Source organism: Colias philodice, chromosome 1, assembly GCF_061535455.1.
Source record: "Colias philodice isolate Cphi_HAF_F1 chromosome 1, ilColPhil1 Martin Lab GWU primary, whole genome shotgun sequence".
NCBI lineage: Eukaryota > Metazoa > Arthropoda > Insecta > Lepidoptera > Pieridae > Colias > Colias philodice.
Genome location: NC_143086.1, coordinates 9,979,759 through 9,996,334, shown reverse-complemented (window position 1 = coordinate 9,996,334; position 16,576 = coordinate 9,979,759). Strand labels below are relative to the sequence as shown.

General features: G+C 34.5%; 1 protein-coding gene across 8 annotated transcripts in view; it reads right to left on the bottom strand.

The window, feature by feature from the left end:
• LOC149491302 (uncharacterized) overlaps window positions 1–16,576 on the bottom strand; it is a 42,528-nt gene that overhangs the window by 8,464 nt on the left and 17,488 nt on the right. For 7 of the 8 annotated variants that reach the window (XM_089697253.1, XM_089697265.1, XM_089697245.1 and 4 more), the window contains 9 exons: window positions 16,220–16,321; window positions 14,553–14,659; window positions 14,017–14,092; window positions 12,105–12,197; window positions 8,236–8,295; window positions 5,467–5,573; window positions 3,784–3,923; window positions 2,618–2,716; window positions 2,127–2,163 (listed from right to left, as the gene is read on the bottom strand). In XM_089697253.1, coding sequence (XP_089553379.1) covers window positions 2,127–2,163; window positions 2,618–2,716; window positions 3,784–3,923; window positions 5,467–5,573; window positions 8,236–8,295; window positions 12,105–12,197; window positions 14,017–14,092; window positions 14,553–14,659; window positions 16,220–16,321 — 821 coding nt within the window. The remainder of the gene's footprint in view (window positions 1–2,126; window positions 2,164–2,617; window positions 2,717–3,783; window positions 3,924–5,466; window positions 5,574–8,235; window positions 8,296–12,104; window positions 12,198–14,016; window positions 14,093–14,552; window positions 14,660–16,219; window positions 16,322–16,576) is intronic. The other variant, XM_089697282.1, reaches the window with a different exon arrangement.

The window sequence follows — 16,576 nt, the reverse complement described above, 5'->3', positions numbered from 1 at the left end:
GGTAGCGGTGATGTGTGACTCGCTACAAGTGCCGCTCATTCTGTACGTGTTATTTGTTCACATTACATGCAACACGTACTAGAGGCAAAGCGTACACGTAACTATGGCAACGGTGATGTGTGACTCGCTACAAGTGCCGCTCATTCTGTACGTGTTATTTGTCGGTGTTACATGCAAGATGTAGGTACTAGAGGCAAAGCGTACACGTAACTATGGCAACGGTGATGAATGACTCGCTACAAGTGCCGCTCATTCTGTACGTGTTATTTGTTCACATTACATGCAACACGTACTAATGCGGAAGCGTGCTATACTACTCTATATGATCATGTTGTTTGTACATAATTATGCATAGTACTGGTAACGTCCGTACGTCGTACAGCAACTATGGTAGCGGTGATGTGTGGCGCGCTACAAGTGCCGCTCATTCTGTACGTGTTATGCGTGCGCGTTACATGCAACACGTACTAATGCGGAAGCGTGCTATACTACTCTATATTATTACGCTATTTGCGTAGTAGTGTACTGGTAAAGTAAGCACAGTACTACCATGGTTATAGGGAAAAGGTGATGTGCGGCGCGCTACAACCGTCGATCATTCTGTACGTACTACGTGTTATGCGTTCGCGTTACATGCAACACGCACTTAAGGCAAATCGTACACGTAAATATGGCAACGGTAATGTACGGAGCGCTACAACTACCGCCCATTCCTTTGTGTATTTCTTTATGTTACATGCAACATGTACTAATAGCATAGTGAATGCATAACGTAACTATGATAATAGTGATGTGTGGCGCACTAGAGCTGCAACCTATTTTGTTAGACTTTAGAGTATTTGTATAGCTTTTATATCCAAGTAGCAATACTATACGAATCGCCAAAACCGGCGCCCATTCTGTTTGTATATTTATAGAGTACTACATGCAACAGGTACTAAGTGCTCAGTCGTAACAAGTGTAACTATGGCAACGATTTTCTGCGGTGCGCTGCATTTGCCGCTAATTGTTTGTTTATTTGTACAAGTTTATCATAAAGTAATACGTACAAATTGCTAAGAGTTCAAAGTGAGGTACGCGTAGCTATGGCAACGCTTCTATACGGTGCGCTGCATTTGCCGCTAATTGGCCGTGTATTTGTACAGATTACACTTATAAGTCCTCTTAAGGTGCGTAACTATAGCAACGGTAATTTGCGTCACATCGCGCACTTCAACAAGCGCCCAATTTATTTGTGGGGTGGAATTTTCTAATGCCACCTGGAGGGAAATTACTCTTAATATTATAGATAGAAAATTTTACTCAAAGAAATAATTTCTCTGTTTGTAAAGAAAATGCTGCCATCAAAGATTGCCGTAAATTCGCCTACCAAGCCTGGGCATTGAACCGATAACAATCTGTTGAAATTAAACTTTGTTATTTTTTTCGGATTGAACATCAGGGTCAATTATAAGGATGAAATTTCTCTTACTTTGGTAAATCAAATTAAAGAAACTATCCTACATCTCGGATCTATGAATATAAGAAAGGGGTCTGCATTAAAACTTTCCACCCTGTATGCACTATGTATATCACATGCTACTTGAACAAAAGGCAAGGCGCGGGTTTAAGTGGTACAGCTTAAGTGTGTGGCGAACTGCATACGCTACTAATTACGTTGTATAAAATATAACTACGACAAGTACTAATGCCAAGCTTAGGGATACTTGTTCCTTGTATTTTTCATAATACAAATAATACGTCAATAACAAGACTATTTACAGAATATCATGTTGATGCAATAACCATAGAGGATTTAAAATATGTAATACAAGCTAGACTAGTGGAACAAATACATCAATACAAGTGTCTAATATTTTTCATTGACCGGATAAAAACAACTACTAGTTGCTAAGGTAATACGAAGGTTATCGATTCATAATGAATTACTAAGAAGTCTACATAAATACTTGAAGGATATTGAAGTTTATTTAAATAGGGGAATACTGAAACTTTACGGAACATTATTTTTATCAAGTGTATACCATAATATTATTCATTCTTATAAGACAAGTCAATCAAAAAGATTAGTATTTTATTATTGTTAAACATAAAGTTTCAAGGCAAGTTATTAAAAATATACTCACTTATTCTCATACTTTGGTTTCAGGGGACGATCCAGTCCTGTAAAAAAGAAACAATTTTAATGTAGAAATTTAAAAGCAAACATATTAAGCGAAATATATACAAGTTTTTATTCATGGCAAACCAATAATTAATTATCTGTTTAAAATGTTAGTCTGTATAAATAAACAAAGAATCAAATTCTTTTTTTACAATCCTATTACTATTATAAAGGCGAAAGTTTGTATGGATGTTTGTTACTCTTTCACGCAAATACTACTGAACCGATTACAATGAAATTTAGCACACATATAGAGGGTAACTTGGATTAACACATAGGTTTTATCCCGGAAATCCCACGGGAACGGGAACTATGCGGGTTTTTCTTTGAAAACGCGGGCGAAGCCGCGGGCGGAAAGCTAGTATTAGTACTTAGATAAGTACGGAAAGCTAGTATTACTACATTAGATAAGTACGATAAGTACTTAGATAAGTATTTACTAAAGACTTTTACCTGGAGAGCTAGGTGGAGACTCCTTTATGTTAGGTTCGTGGTACATTGGCGGCGGGGTCGGCATCGGAGGCCTACGCACACTGGCCAGGTTTTGGACTTCTGTAAAATTATTTATATTTAAGTATTTATAACTTATGGAATTAAAAAAGAAAGAGCGTATGTACGGAGCACATGTGTTAGAAGTGAAACTTCTTTGGCAAGATTCAAAGATACCAAAATCTTTAACCTTTACCAAAATTACCAAAACGTCACGGTAAATGACGTGACGGTATTGCCATGACGCGACCTTGAATTTTTACTCTCAACGCGCCTAAAGAAGTTTCACCTCAAAAATGTATAAAATTGTGTATCAACTTTTCCGTGTGCGGATCAATGGGTTAATCTACGTTGATTCGGTTATCTATGTAGATTTAATTAACGAGGAAGATTTAATTCATGATAAGGGCTCGGCTTTCTCGCTAGATAGGATTATAATTATGAGGCTATAAATAAGATAATATTTGGAGAAATAACTTCCCCTACAAAAAATGTAAAAACATTACGATGCTATATATATATCTATTTAGAATCAAGACTGTACTGTCCGACTTTAGTAAAACAATTGAAGTTTCATGTCTACGATTTAAATTTTAAATGCGAAACAGAAGATTTAGCTTACGTTGCGATGCCAGAAAATATTGAGATAAACTGTACCTATGTAGTAAATTATACAGTATAAACAAAACTAAAATTAAAGGTATAATTGAGCCAGAAAATGTTTTAAATCACATTAATTGCTTTGTATCAATCATTGAATGATTATTATTCACTTTTCAACCCCAAACCTAACACAGCACTTGAAAATCTAAGTAACATGGTTACCCTAATTAGTAGCATATTTTATAATTATTGATGATACTAATATTATAAATGCAATAATTTGAACGCTAGGATTTATGGATATGTGTTACTCGTAAAATTATTATTTCTTTATCTGTTTGGATGATCGTTTTTATTACTTAAAACTACTAGACAGATTTAAGTGAAACTTTACAACAATATAGGTCATACATCAATATAATACATGAGCTATAGAAATACATACTTGATTTCGAATGTAGGTTCGTTCGGGGGTGAAACCGCGCGGCACAAATTATAGGTACCATTTAGTAACATTTAGTACTCACGCAAAGTGGTCTGCGGCGGGGGGTTGGTCATAGCAACCACGGATGTAGCGGTGTGAGCTATGGCCCTCTTCTTATTACGATGTACCGCCGGCATTTGGCCGATACCAGAGCCCAATGGGTCCTTGCTGGCTACTGGCAAGCTGGATACAAGAATATTAGGTTAGGTGATGTTTGGAGACAAAAAAATTGTTGATATTTCGCTTTGTATTAAAGGCAGTGCGGTTAAATATACTTACATGTAATACTTAGAATAATACAATTTTGCTATCGCATAAAAGTGCATTTGGAAGACGAAGAGAAATTTAAGGCGTTTCCTTAAATTTCTCTTCGTCTACTTTAATATTGACAAAAGACTGTTTATGGCTTATTTTCTTCTTCGGCTTATTCAGTTCTATTGAATAACTCGGCGAATTGATTTGTTACGGACGAGAAAAGAGGAAGGACATTTTATTGTCGAAAAGCAACAGGAAATTGGTGTGTTCAGCTTATTCGATCAAGCTAGTAAGGGTATTCTTTACATTCTTCATCGTCCACTAACTGATTTTATAATCGAAAAATCTATTAGATGAAAATAGACCAAAAGATACCACACAGCTAAAATTTATTTTTCTTATTACAAAGCCACTTTTCCATAATATCGATTTAAAATGTAAAGCAAATAAATTTCGATACATTGCTATAGCTGCCGGTAGCAGACTCGGAAGCAATCAAGAGAGCTTCCAGCGAGACGACGGATATTGAGCCATTCGAAACTGATAATAATTGCTACTTTTCATTTGCATACACGTAGCAATACAGTTGTGTTATAGTTGAAAATCACTCGTAATTAACAAATTAAAAAAAATATATATATGTATATACATATAATGCGCTTGGTGGTAATTAAGTTAGGTATTGACATTCGCGAAGAAATCACATTGAAAAACTATATTATTCTGAAAACTATAGGCCAAATATCGTTTTTATTGGTAATTATTATCGATGATACTAAGTGAGAACGGTCTCGATTCAAAACATGGACACAAATAGTATTAAAGAATCAGTAGACCAAGGTCATTAAAAGGCACCTGGCTATTTTGAATTACATACGTCTATGGTAAAGTAAGGGTGTCTTAAGCTTACATTACAAATGCAAATGGCTCGTCCGAACACCGCGGGGCTCGCTTGTATAAGATAAATTTAAATTTATTTATTAAATCCTAATATTAATACGAGTCTTTTGCACGCTGGCTTCTCGTGAACTGATTTCAGTCACCAATGTATTTTCCTCAATCCAAAACTTCGTTAAAAATTTTAAGGGCTTCTCAATTGACTTCTTATTTCACAACTTATGTTTTGAAAAATTTTGCTTTGTTTTGCGGCTGCGCTATGAATATTCGCGCTATAAAATCGCTTGTGCCTCTACAATATAATTAAAAAAAATATATATACAAAATTTCGCAAATAAAACATTAAAAAAATCGCATAAGCCTTATAAAATTCAAAGTGTAATATAAATAAAACAATAAATAGGAAAATACGTTGCGTGTTATCCAAACACATTTTTATAATTAAACACAATATACCTACTGTATTTCAGATAATAATTGTTTCCTGTTCAGCTAACAATATCCGCGCACTTCCTTATGTAACACATTAGCTCGTTAATGAAACCGAACCAGGTCATAATTATAGCGAACTTACCCAGTTTTGCTCGGATCTTGCATTTCGTAGGCGACGTTTAGGCCGGGCCAGGTGCTCCTGCCGGGCATCAGTGGGGAGTGGCCGGGAACGTTCTGCTCCATCGCGGCCTGAAAGACCACCTCTGATAAATATCCCTCCTCATTCATATTGGAAACTAAAAGACGTACGAGGTGTACGATAACAGAGGTTTCAACTGTTAACGCTATCCAATAGCTATTGTTCTGCGTATGCACTCCGCATCCCCATGTCCCGGCAAAAGTGTGTATAATCGAATTTCAATAACATGACACAGTTTGCCCCCTGATCCACTGATCCCCAATTCAAATTAGGGCACCGGGTCTCAAACCGACATAGGCATAGACATGTCGACCTATAAAATGTTTTCGTAAGAATAAACTGTTCTTTACTATTTGAGGATATATTATCACGAATAATGAATACGAGCCGTGATACGTATATGATCCACTTCAGTTTCAATTGATTCGGTTGCTAACGAGCCTTCAATATGTTCAGTGCTTTCATGAAAAATTTAAAATGTATTTCGTATCGTGCTGATTCATACTGATACGATATGTAATATGAATTCTAGGTCATTTAATAATAATATTGCTACATAATAGCAAACTCGTGTAAAGAATAGGTACTACCACTATAATATAAACAAAATAGATACCTAGTTGAAATAATGTTACTAATAAATATTTTGAAAGGGTCGGCTAATAGGGTTTATAATTTATATTACTGTATCACATCTATTACTAAGTGTGCATATTTTGTTTTTCTAAAATTACATATTAAACAAAAATTTAGTTATCTTATAACCATTCGTCCTAATATACTTAATATTTTAATTAATGAGACAAATACAGATGATGATGAGACTGATAACAGTACAAAAATGTGGTAATAATAATATTGGGCAACACGATGTAAAATAAGCAAAGGCATTCTAGTGTGTGTTATGCAGCTGAAGATTTTACAATGTTAATATTGTCTATCGTAACTTAGTATAACAATGTGGTAACAGGATGGTGTATGTTTGCTCATCATACATAACAGCTTTGGAATTAAATGATACCCCAGCCGTTTTTATTCCTTTCTTGAAGCAAAATAAATCTAAAAAGAAAATTCAAAACTAATACCGTTCGCAAGTCTCGTATTACTTCTGAAATACGATAGGACGTATAAAATAAATGCTATTTAATTTTCTTTTCATTTCAACGTCTTCTGCAAACTCAGCACTAGTTTCTAACTTATTTTACACAAAAATTTACAGCACTATATTTCTCAGAGCGAGCAAGAATATTACAATACCGAACAATCAACACGTGCGCGCGGTGAGCATAGAGTTCACATAAAACTTATGCAAAACTGAACTTCAATGTTCGCCTCCGAGAGACATCTTCAGTAATTTAAGAGAATGTATGACCGTATGTGAATCCAGTTAATAATAAATTAATTACGACTCACCATGTTATCGCGAGGGGCACGGTAAAATAAGCCTACTTATGGTGGTAATAGAGTTGGAAATGGCTCATGCGTCGCGTGGGTATGTCGTTTGATTGTCACGGACACTGTCAAACGTTAGTGTATCCCCCGAGCCGACAGATGTTGCCTAAAGCGGGGTTACGCTAAGACTGAGTATGGTCATGAATGGCGGTCGGATGGACCATTGCATTGCGTTAAGGGCAGGTAGTCGAGGGGTTGGGGTGCAGGTAAAAAATCGCAATACTCCGCCTAGGGTGTGCTAGATAACGTATAGCGGAGTTCTTAGAATAATAAATATGAAATGTTCTTTTGTTAATTCCATGTTCCGTTTTGTTCGAAATATGACTTTGAATAAAAAAAACGGAGACTTGTATTTTGTTGGTATATGTGTAAGTAAACTTCGTTGCCTAGACGGGTGTTTTCTAATAACAATTAGTAACTTAATTACAAGTTATAACAAATAAAATAAAAATTAAATTGAAGGCAATTGAGAAAACACAAACTTAAGAATAAGAATGAGACATGAAACCACATTATGGGCTCAATGGGTTCCGACCACTTTAGCACACATGTTTGGTTTTCGCAACTGGCTAAATTCACATTTCTGTTATTATTATTTCTACATACCAAGTTCGTTTCATTCTTAAATATTTGTTCGAAAATATTGTGGCTGGTATTTAAAAAGCAGTAATTAGCGAGAGTATTTGGACTATTCAATATCGCGTCACGTCATTAGAGAGAGTAAGTTCAGGCGCAATAGAGGTCAGCAGGCAATTGTACCCTTGTGTTTATTACACTGCTCAAATTCACTTTAAAACAAGTGTGTAATTAAATTCCACGTCTTACCAAAATGGTTAGCTCTCATTTCTTTCGAAAAATAAAACACTGATACATATACATTATTGTATATACTATAGAACAAAATAAACTATCCTGATTTATTTTGAATTCCTACTCTCGATTGCTAATTGTAAAAGAAAGAGAACTATTTGTTAATTAGAGTCGGATATCAGATAGATTGAGACGTAGACATTTAATATAATATGCATCAATAAATAACTGTCTGTAACTGTAAGTACTAATAGTTTGATCTGCAATTAACTCTAGCAGACGCGAGTCGCGACTGAAAGGGGAGGATCACAGTTCACAAAACGTTTTGACGATCGACGACTAATTAACCTGAAATTTGAACACCCCTGTAACAAATCATTGAATTGGAATACACAAGTGAGGAAAGGAAATGTAGTGTTTTGAGTAGGTACCTATTTTTATATAACTTACTTGTTTCTGCGCTTGAAGATACAGCATTGAAGGGCCAGCCAGATCGGATGGGCCGGCCATCTAAAGAAACACGGTTAACTTTTAGCATTTGAATGACATTAAATTGAGGGCATTTTTAATCACTACGTAAGGGCAAGCTCCATGCAATATTTTAAGTATCAAGCACTCGCTAAGCGAAGCTATTCAAAATTCATGCATTTATCACTTGTCTTTTATTCCATAACCTATGAAAATTTATAAGTTATATACTTTAATGTACACACAACTATGAATTTACACGCAATTAGTTACGAATATAAAGGACTGTATGAATTCTTAACGTAATATCATAATCCCGAGATTGATTACAGTATTTCAACGCAAATCCCTCGTATTGTGGTGTTTTATGTGTAATACCAGTGTATAGGTCTACCAGAATCTGATGGCATATTTATATTTAAAAAAATAAAAGATTTTCGTGTGGCAACTTTTTTCGACAACTATCAAATAGGTTGTCAAATTATTTGTATTCTTCGCAGTTAATGATAAATTTTTAGGATTTTGTCTTCAAAATCTTCGAAATTGTCGAAAAAGCCGCTGCAACCACAAGCAAGAGGTGTTGTTTACAATGTGTATAGAAAATTATTGAATGAAGAAGGGTCAAACACATCACAATCTTCAATTTGGAGCGCGTGGAAGATTTAACTGATAAATTGGACTTACCCGTTTTGATACTTTAAATTAAAAATATTTTAAGTAGGTAATATTGTTTGTTGATTACAATATAATTTTATGAAAACTTATTACAGAAGTTTCCAATACTATTCGGCAAGTCCAAGCTGTCCAAGTCAATTTTATAATGTGAGTATCTGTTAATACTTACGAAAATAAACATTATTTTATTTATTTTTTTATTTTATTTTATAAAAAAATTATAAACAATCCAGTTTTGATCTGCATTATCATTACATCCATACATATTTTCACATGGCATAATTATAATGATATATGTATACATAATAAATAATAATTATATAGGTATGTGTAAATACATAATATTATGTATTACTTATATAAAAGTGTAATATGTATATTATACATGTAAGTACACATATACCTACATAATATTATGTGGATATCTTATTATTAAGTTCAGTATTATCCACTTATGTAATGTGACTAATAGTCCATTGAATAAAAAGTTCTAGAGTGCGTGAGTTAGTAACGTAAGATGTTTCTTCGGAAACATGTCAAGAGTCCCTAGGTAATAAACATACTAAAACCCCGGGCCACTAGGAGGAGCCCCGGAGTGGGGGGAGGGGGAAAATGGGTCCATTTTTTCATTTTTCGCTTAAATCTCAAAAACGGTACATGTTAGAGAAAAACTTTCAAGAAAAAGTTGAAAGGCCATAAAATTATCTACAAGTTGTACCTGAATCATTTTTTCCTATTTCCTACCGTTTCTGAGTTATACGCAGTAAAACATGATTTTGGCTCAAACAATTTCCACATCAATCGATCAAAAAATATTTCTTTCTTCCAAAAAACTCAAAAGTGCAACTTGTGACCGGTACTGATAGATTGCTCTTAATTAGGTCTATAATTGGTAAAATAAACACATTCCTCCATGGAAGCCTTTAGGAGGAATCGATTGTCAAAATATTATATTATGGTAGTTTGAGTTACTGAACTTGATCTTTTTATTTTTTTCTTCCAAAAAACTCATAAGTGCAACTTGTGACCGGTACAGATAGATTGCTCATGATTGGGTCTATCATTGATAAAAATACCAGATTCCAACACGGAGGCGTTTACGGGGAATTGAATTTTATTAGGGTAGTTACGATACTTGAACTTTTTATTTTTTTTCTCCAAAAAAACTCAAAAGTGCAACTTGTGACCGATACTGATAGATTGCTCTTAATTAGGTCTATAATTAGTAAAATAAACACATTCCTCCATGGAAGCCTTTAGGAAGAATCGATTTTCAAAATACTATATTAGGGTAGTTTGAGTTACTGAACTTGATCTTTTTATTTTTTTCTTCCAAAAAACTCAAAAGTGCAACTTGTGACTGGTACTGTTAGATTGCTCTTAATTACGTCTATAATTGGTAAAATAAACACATTGCTCCATGGAAGCCTTTAGGAGGAATCGATTGTCAAATATTATATTAGGGTAGTTTGAGTTACTGAACTTGATCTTTTTATTTTTTTCTTCCAAAAAACTCAAAAGTGCAACTTGTGACCGGTACAGATAGATTGCTCATAATTAGGTCTATCATTGATAAAAATACTAGATTCCACCACGGAGGCGTTTACGGGGAATTGAATTTTATTAGGGTAGATACGATACTTGAACTTTTTATTTTTTTTCTTCCAAAAAAACTCAAAAATGCAACTTGTGACCGGTACCGATAGATTGCTCATAATTAGGTCTATCATTGATAAAAAAACCAGATTCCACCATGGAGGCCTTTAGGAGGTATTGAATTTTATTAGGGTAGTTACGATACATGAACTTTTTAACTAACTACCCTAATAAAATTCAATTCCCCGTAAACGCCTCCATGGTGGAATCTGGTATTTTTATCAATGATAGAACTAATTATGAGCAATCTATCTGTACCGGTCACAAGTTGCACTTTTGAGCTTTTTGGAAGAAAAAAAATAAAAAGTTCATGTATCGTAACTACCCTGATAAAATTCAATTCCCCGTAAACGCCTCCGTGGTGGAATCTGGTATTTTTAGCAATGATAGACCTAATTATGAGAAATCTATCTGTACCGGTCACAAGTTGCACTTTTGAGTTTTTTGGAAGAAAAAAATAAAAAGATCAAGTTCAGTAACTCAAACTGCCCTAATATAATATTTTGACAATCGATTCCTCCTAAAGGCTTCCATGGAGGAATGTGTTTATTTTACCAATTATAGACCTAATTAAGAGCAATCTATCAGTACTGGTCACAAGTTGCACATTTGAGTTTTTTGGAAGAAAGAAATATTTTTTGATCGATTGATGTTGAAATTGTTTGAGCCAAAATCATGTTTTACTGCGTATAACTCAGAAACGGTAGGATATAGGAAAAAATGATTCAGGTACAACTTGTAGATAATTTTATGGCCTTTCAATTTTTCCTTGAAAGTTTTTCTCTAACATGTACCGTTTTTGAGATTTAAGCGAAAAATGAAAAAATGGACCCATTTCCCCCCTCCCCCCACTCCGGGGCTCCTCCTAGTGGCCCGGGGTTTTAGTATGTTTATTACCTAGGGACTCTTGACATGTTTCCGAAGAAACATCTTACGTTACTAACTCACGCACTCTAGACCCCCCTTGGAGGGACTCATTCAATGGACTATAATGATATTGAGGACAAAATAAAAAATAAGCACTATCAAGATCGTTCACTCCATTTTCCCTAGGGTTGCACACTCAAAATTTTGATTTCCCTAATTGCCATCAGATTCTGGTTTACCTATAGTGTACTTCGAGATGCAATATAATGTATCTATTGCAACAATAACCCAATAAAATAGTATTTGACTCAGAATAAGCTTCCCATTTGGTTGATATTAAAATACATACTTAATCCTCATAACGATAAGAAGAATAACAAAGATACTCATTATAACACGAGTTTTAAACATCCGTAAAGCTTATTTTCATTATCATAAGAAAATAGTTTCCCGGAAATAGACCAATATGAGCTTTATATATCATTGATTGTTTCACGGAAATATAAAGAGCTGAGTATATAATAGATTATTTTCTTAGCCTTTCCAAAAACTTCCTTTAAAAACACAATCAAAGGGATTGATTATTCCTGACCATAAAATATTTTGTTTAAATGTAATCGTGTAGTGTTCTAGTTGTGTGTACAGGTATGAACCTGGGGATGGTGTGTGAAGTGCAGGCCGTGGCTGGTCGACGGCAAAGGCACCGACACAAGTAGCGAAGCGGGCACGTCGCGGTCCTTCGCGCCCTATACAACGCACGCATTAGTACGCTCAAGCTACCCGCATATTACGTACTCGCCGCTCGTCATTCGAAGTTTCGATTGCTCTTATTAAATGTTTTTTTTTTGGTTGATGTGCATTTCTTGTCTTCATTGTTATCAACTACTTATATGTTTTGTTGGCACATTTAAATGTAGGTAGTCGAGTATGTAGTCCCAAAACAAAATATATACGATACGATCAAACCACAAAATGACTTATCAAAAACAAAATTTGACTCCAAAGAATACAAAGAACATCCATATTTACATTTGGCTTAATATCAGTGAGCGCAGTCAAGTCCCTTTAACGTGCAAACGTAGGGTCAAGCCCTGAGGCATAATCGCATGTTATTATAAGTACGAAAGCCGACAAATTAATAAACGGTAAAACAGATTGCAATATCACCGAATGTTAATTAAAAAAGGATTAGTACTATCCTAATATTTGGAGAGACCAGTACCAATATATTAAAGGCCCAGGGAGAGAGTACTAATTGAGCACAGGGGCAGGTTTAATGCACTTCACAGTCAGAGGATGTAACAGAGATATTATAGGAGCAGGATATTACGAGTACGTATGCCCATGTTATTACTCCTTTGTCGGGAACACTGGACAATTAAGGCTCCAGTTGCAATAATATCAAGTTAGCCCGGCCTAATATTCAATTGAACTCTCTAGGGTACTTAGAACAATTAGGTTCACATGAATGGTTGATTTTTAGGATACTACAATAGGTACATAAGAGGTTAATTATAACTTGTGTTTGTCCTCTCTTCTATCACTAATTCCGTCACCAAAATCTTTCAAGCTCCCTCAATTACATCACTAGAAGGCATCATAATCATGCATTTTTATATCGTACTAAATAGATATTGTTAGATGTGATGGGTCCTAAGTGACTAATGACAAAGAATACACATTAAACATTAATAAACTTAGAATGACAATAGCATTATATATCGATATTTTATACGACACTTGCAGCAAAGCTATTTAAGCGAAATATTAAAATATTTTTAAAACTAGAGTACGTCCCCTACACTGCATCCCGCATTTAATAACGATGTTATTGAGGTTTGACCACAGGTTAAATTGATTGGTTTGCACTCAATCAAAGTTTTAAGATATTTAAAGCGGCTAGCGATATTAATAAATAGAGCTTTTATGCTTTTAAACAGCTATTAAAGTATAGAATTTCTATATATCCCCATCAATTTAACCTGCTATGGTGATACTGAAAGTTTATTATATTGAATTTGAAATATTACATATCAACGGATCTTGTAGTTCGTAAATATATAGTGTAATTAGACATTGAGTTTTATCTCTCGATGTTTTCCTTAATTTATAATTAGCACTCGTAACGCTGTAAACTTAAATGGTGTAAAATATTAATGATTAATGGGAATTTTGAATAAAAACAAATCAACAAAACCCATGATTTCAAACACAAAATTGTAACATGCTTAAAACATGCTTGAAGGACCCATTTTGCTGGTAGGTAGAGTTTTAAATTCCCCTTAGTATATTTATTTGATCAGATGTAGCAAATATTCATGTTAAACTTTCAAATATAAAGTAAACGATATGCTTCTAGAAAAACGCTTAAGTTAAATATTAGATTTTTCATAGAAACTACCCTTTTCAAAATTTAAGAAACCATGGTAAAAGACATGATTTTTATTTCGTATCTAGATTATTTTTTTTTCTTTAAAATCCATTTAATGATATACTATATTACTTATATCAATTACTTATATATGTATTAAAAAATGAAACTAAAAAGCTATGTTTACACTTTACCTGCATGTGCGATGGCGAACGTATGGTTGTCATTTGGCCCATCCCGCTCGGCCCCGGCATGGGGCTCGGAAGATGTCTACGAGAAATATTAATAGCATTGCTTGTAATAAACGCTCGTTATTATTATTGCATAATGTGTGTATAGCATATTTAGTTTTTTATTTCTGAATGTAAGTTTTTAACTAAAAGTGATAGGTACGACACTAAACAAAATTTATTTGAAGTTCGAAGATGTATTAAAAAAAATCTGTTCATAAACTTCGTCTACTAAAACATGTTTCAAAACCAATCAATTAAAAAACAGGAAAATTGCGAGCTCAACCACTTATCCCCACATTTCCCGTCCACGTAAAACGAAATTACAAACACGTAGGTCAAGTCGAAAATTGATTATCTGCGGATCTGCGGGAGTGTCTAAAAAATGAGCGACAAGATAAAAAAGTGACCGAAACACGAGTCGACGCGTGTGTCTAGTCTATACGGTTAGTGTATAATAGTAGTGTATAGGTAATGTTTTTCGGGTTTCCCGCCATTACCTAGGGCTGGGCTGCGACGCCGGGCTGTGAGCGGGCGGGGGCGGCCCCTGGCTGATACTTGAGAAGTGCATCGGAGCCAGTATTGCGTCCGGACCCTCCATTTTAGCCTATAGTGAAAATAACAGACACAAAATAACGAATTAATACTTCATATTTCAGGTGCACGGCGTAGGGCGCGTTCGATTTTCCCCGTTTGGCTATGTTGGCTATGGCTATGTGCAATGTTTACCGTACGCTCGATGAAATTCGGTTGGACAGGTGTAGGAACTCGGATGCAACATAGTTGCGAGGGCATGTTATGCAAATAAAAAAGGAACGAGACGATTTTTAATCCTATCGTCGTGTTGGGTATCAAACTGTAGAATGTAATATCGGTTTTTGAGGATTAAATCGTAGATAGTATAGCAGTTTCGTGTCTGCCATTTGCTACATTTATTGTTTAGGTGCAAAAATAATCAACAAGAGTATGTAAAAATTGGGCTACAAAAGTACTTTGATTTTGTATTTCTTATATTTTTAAATAAATACAGTAGCACCTCGTTAAGTCGAACCTCGATAAGTCAAAAACCTCCAAATCTCGAAAAAATGTCTTGTTCCCTTCCCTTCAAACCCGAAAACCTCCGTAACTTGAAATCTTGGCCCTCTGTTAGTCGAAATAATCACCGAGTCCCTCCAAGCCATTTAGGTACATATTTTCAATCTATAACTCGAAAAATTTAATTTGACCTCTGTATCTCGAACATGGCAACATTTTATTTTACAATCTTTATAACTTGATCATTTGGACTTTAACAACTTGCCGACAGTGCAGTACTGACTACACTATAATTGTTTCTTAGAAAACATTTTAGGAGTATACGATAATAAATCTATGACTCACGTAAACACGTGTTTCCATTAAGTAGGTAGGTATCTGATGACGAAATTATCGATTCAGTAGCTCAGAAAACCGATACTAATGATTAAGATGACATAGAAGACGTGAATAGTACATGCGCTCCATGCGTTTCCATCAAAGAGGCAAGAACCGCATTGAATACCTTACGAAATTTTATGGAGTAAACCAGTATCTCTGAAGAAGAAGAATTTTCTGTTCTTTATAGATTAGACAATGCTAGAGAACAACCAAATTATCTAAAGCAAAAAAAATACTGACTTTTTTAATGCCATATTTTTTATTTTAAAATGATTTGAAATAATGTTGATTTATAAATAATAAATAAAAACATGTTTGTCACCTCTGCAAGTTGAATTTTAATGTACTTTACCTCTCTAACTCAAAATTTATAAGAATAAACCTCAAACTCTTTATGTCGAATCAAAATCCGCCTAAGTCGAAATCCTCCATAAGTTGAAAACTCTATAACTCGAATTTTTTGGCGTCTCCCTTGATATTCGACTTATAGAGGTGCTACTGTACATCGTTCGGGATAAAATGGGATAGTGATAGGAAAGTTTTTTTTAAGTTAAATATAAATAATTAAAGTTAAATAATATATTAAACCACCTATTTGCTATTGCACCGTGCGAGGCCGGGGCGAGTCCCGAAATAAAATTTAAACATAGTAAATAAAAAACTTTTTAGTTTAAATATACATAATAAAACATTTTAAACACATTCGCTGTTTGTGTTTTTAAATTTTATACTACAAAAAAAATATACTAGCCTTTTTGATCACTTTCTCCATATCAATGTGTGGCTCGTTTGTTGTTTGGCCGCTGTCCCAAGAGCCGCTTGAATTTTGAGTGCTAGTCTCGGATAGTGGAGGCTATATAAAATATAAAAAAAAGTTATAGATTTTATTTTAAGTACCTACTCAGTCATAACATCTAGATACGACAAAGGCGATACAGTATTCGATTACACACAATACATATTTTATTTTTGCATCTCATCTAATATATGGCGTATTTCAACATGCAGGTGAATTTTTAAAGTGTGCAGAGTTATATATGTACAAACTTAGATTAGTTATCTGTATTGATGACACTGTCTGCCGTCGTACGCAGCTTGTTGTCGTTTC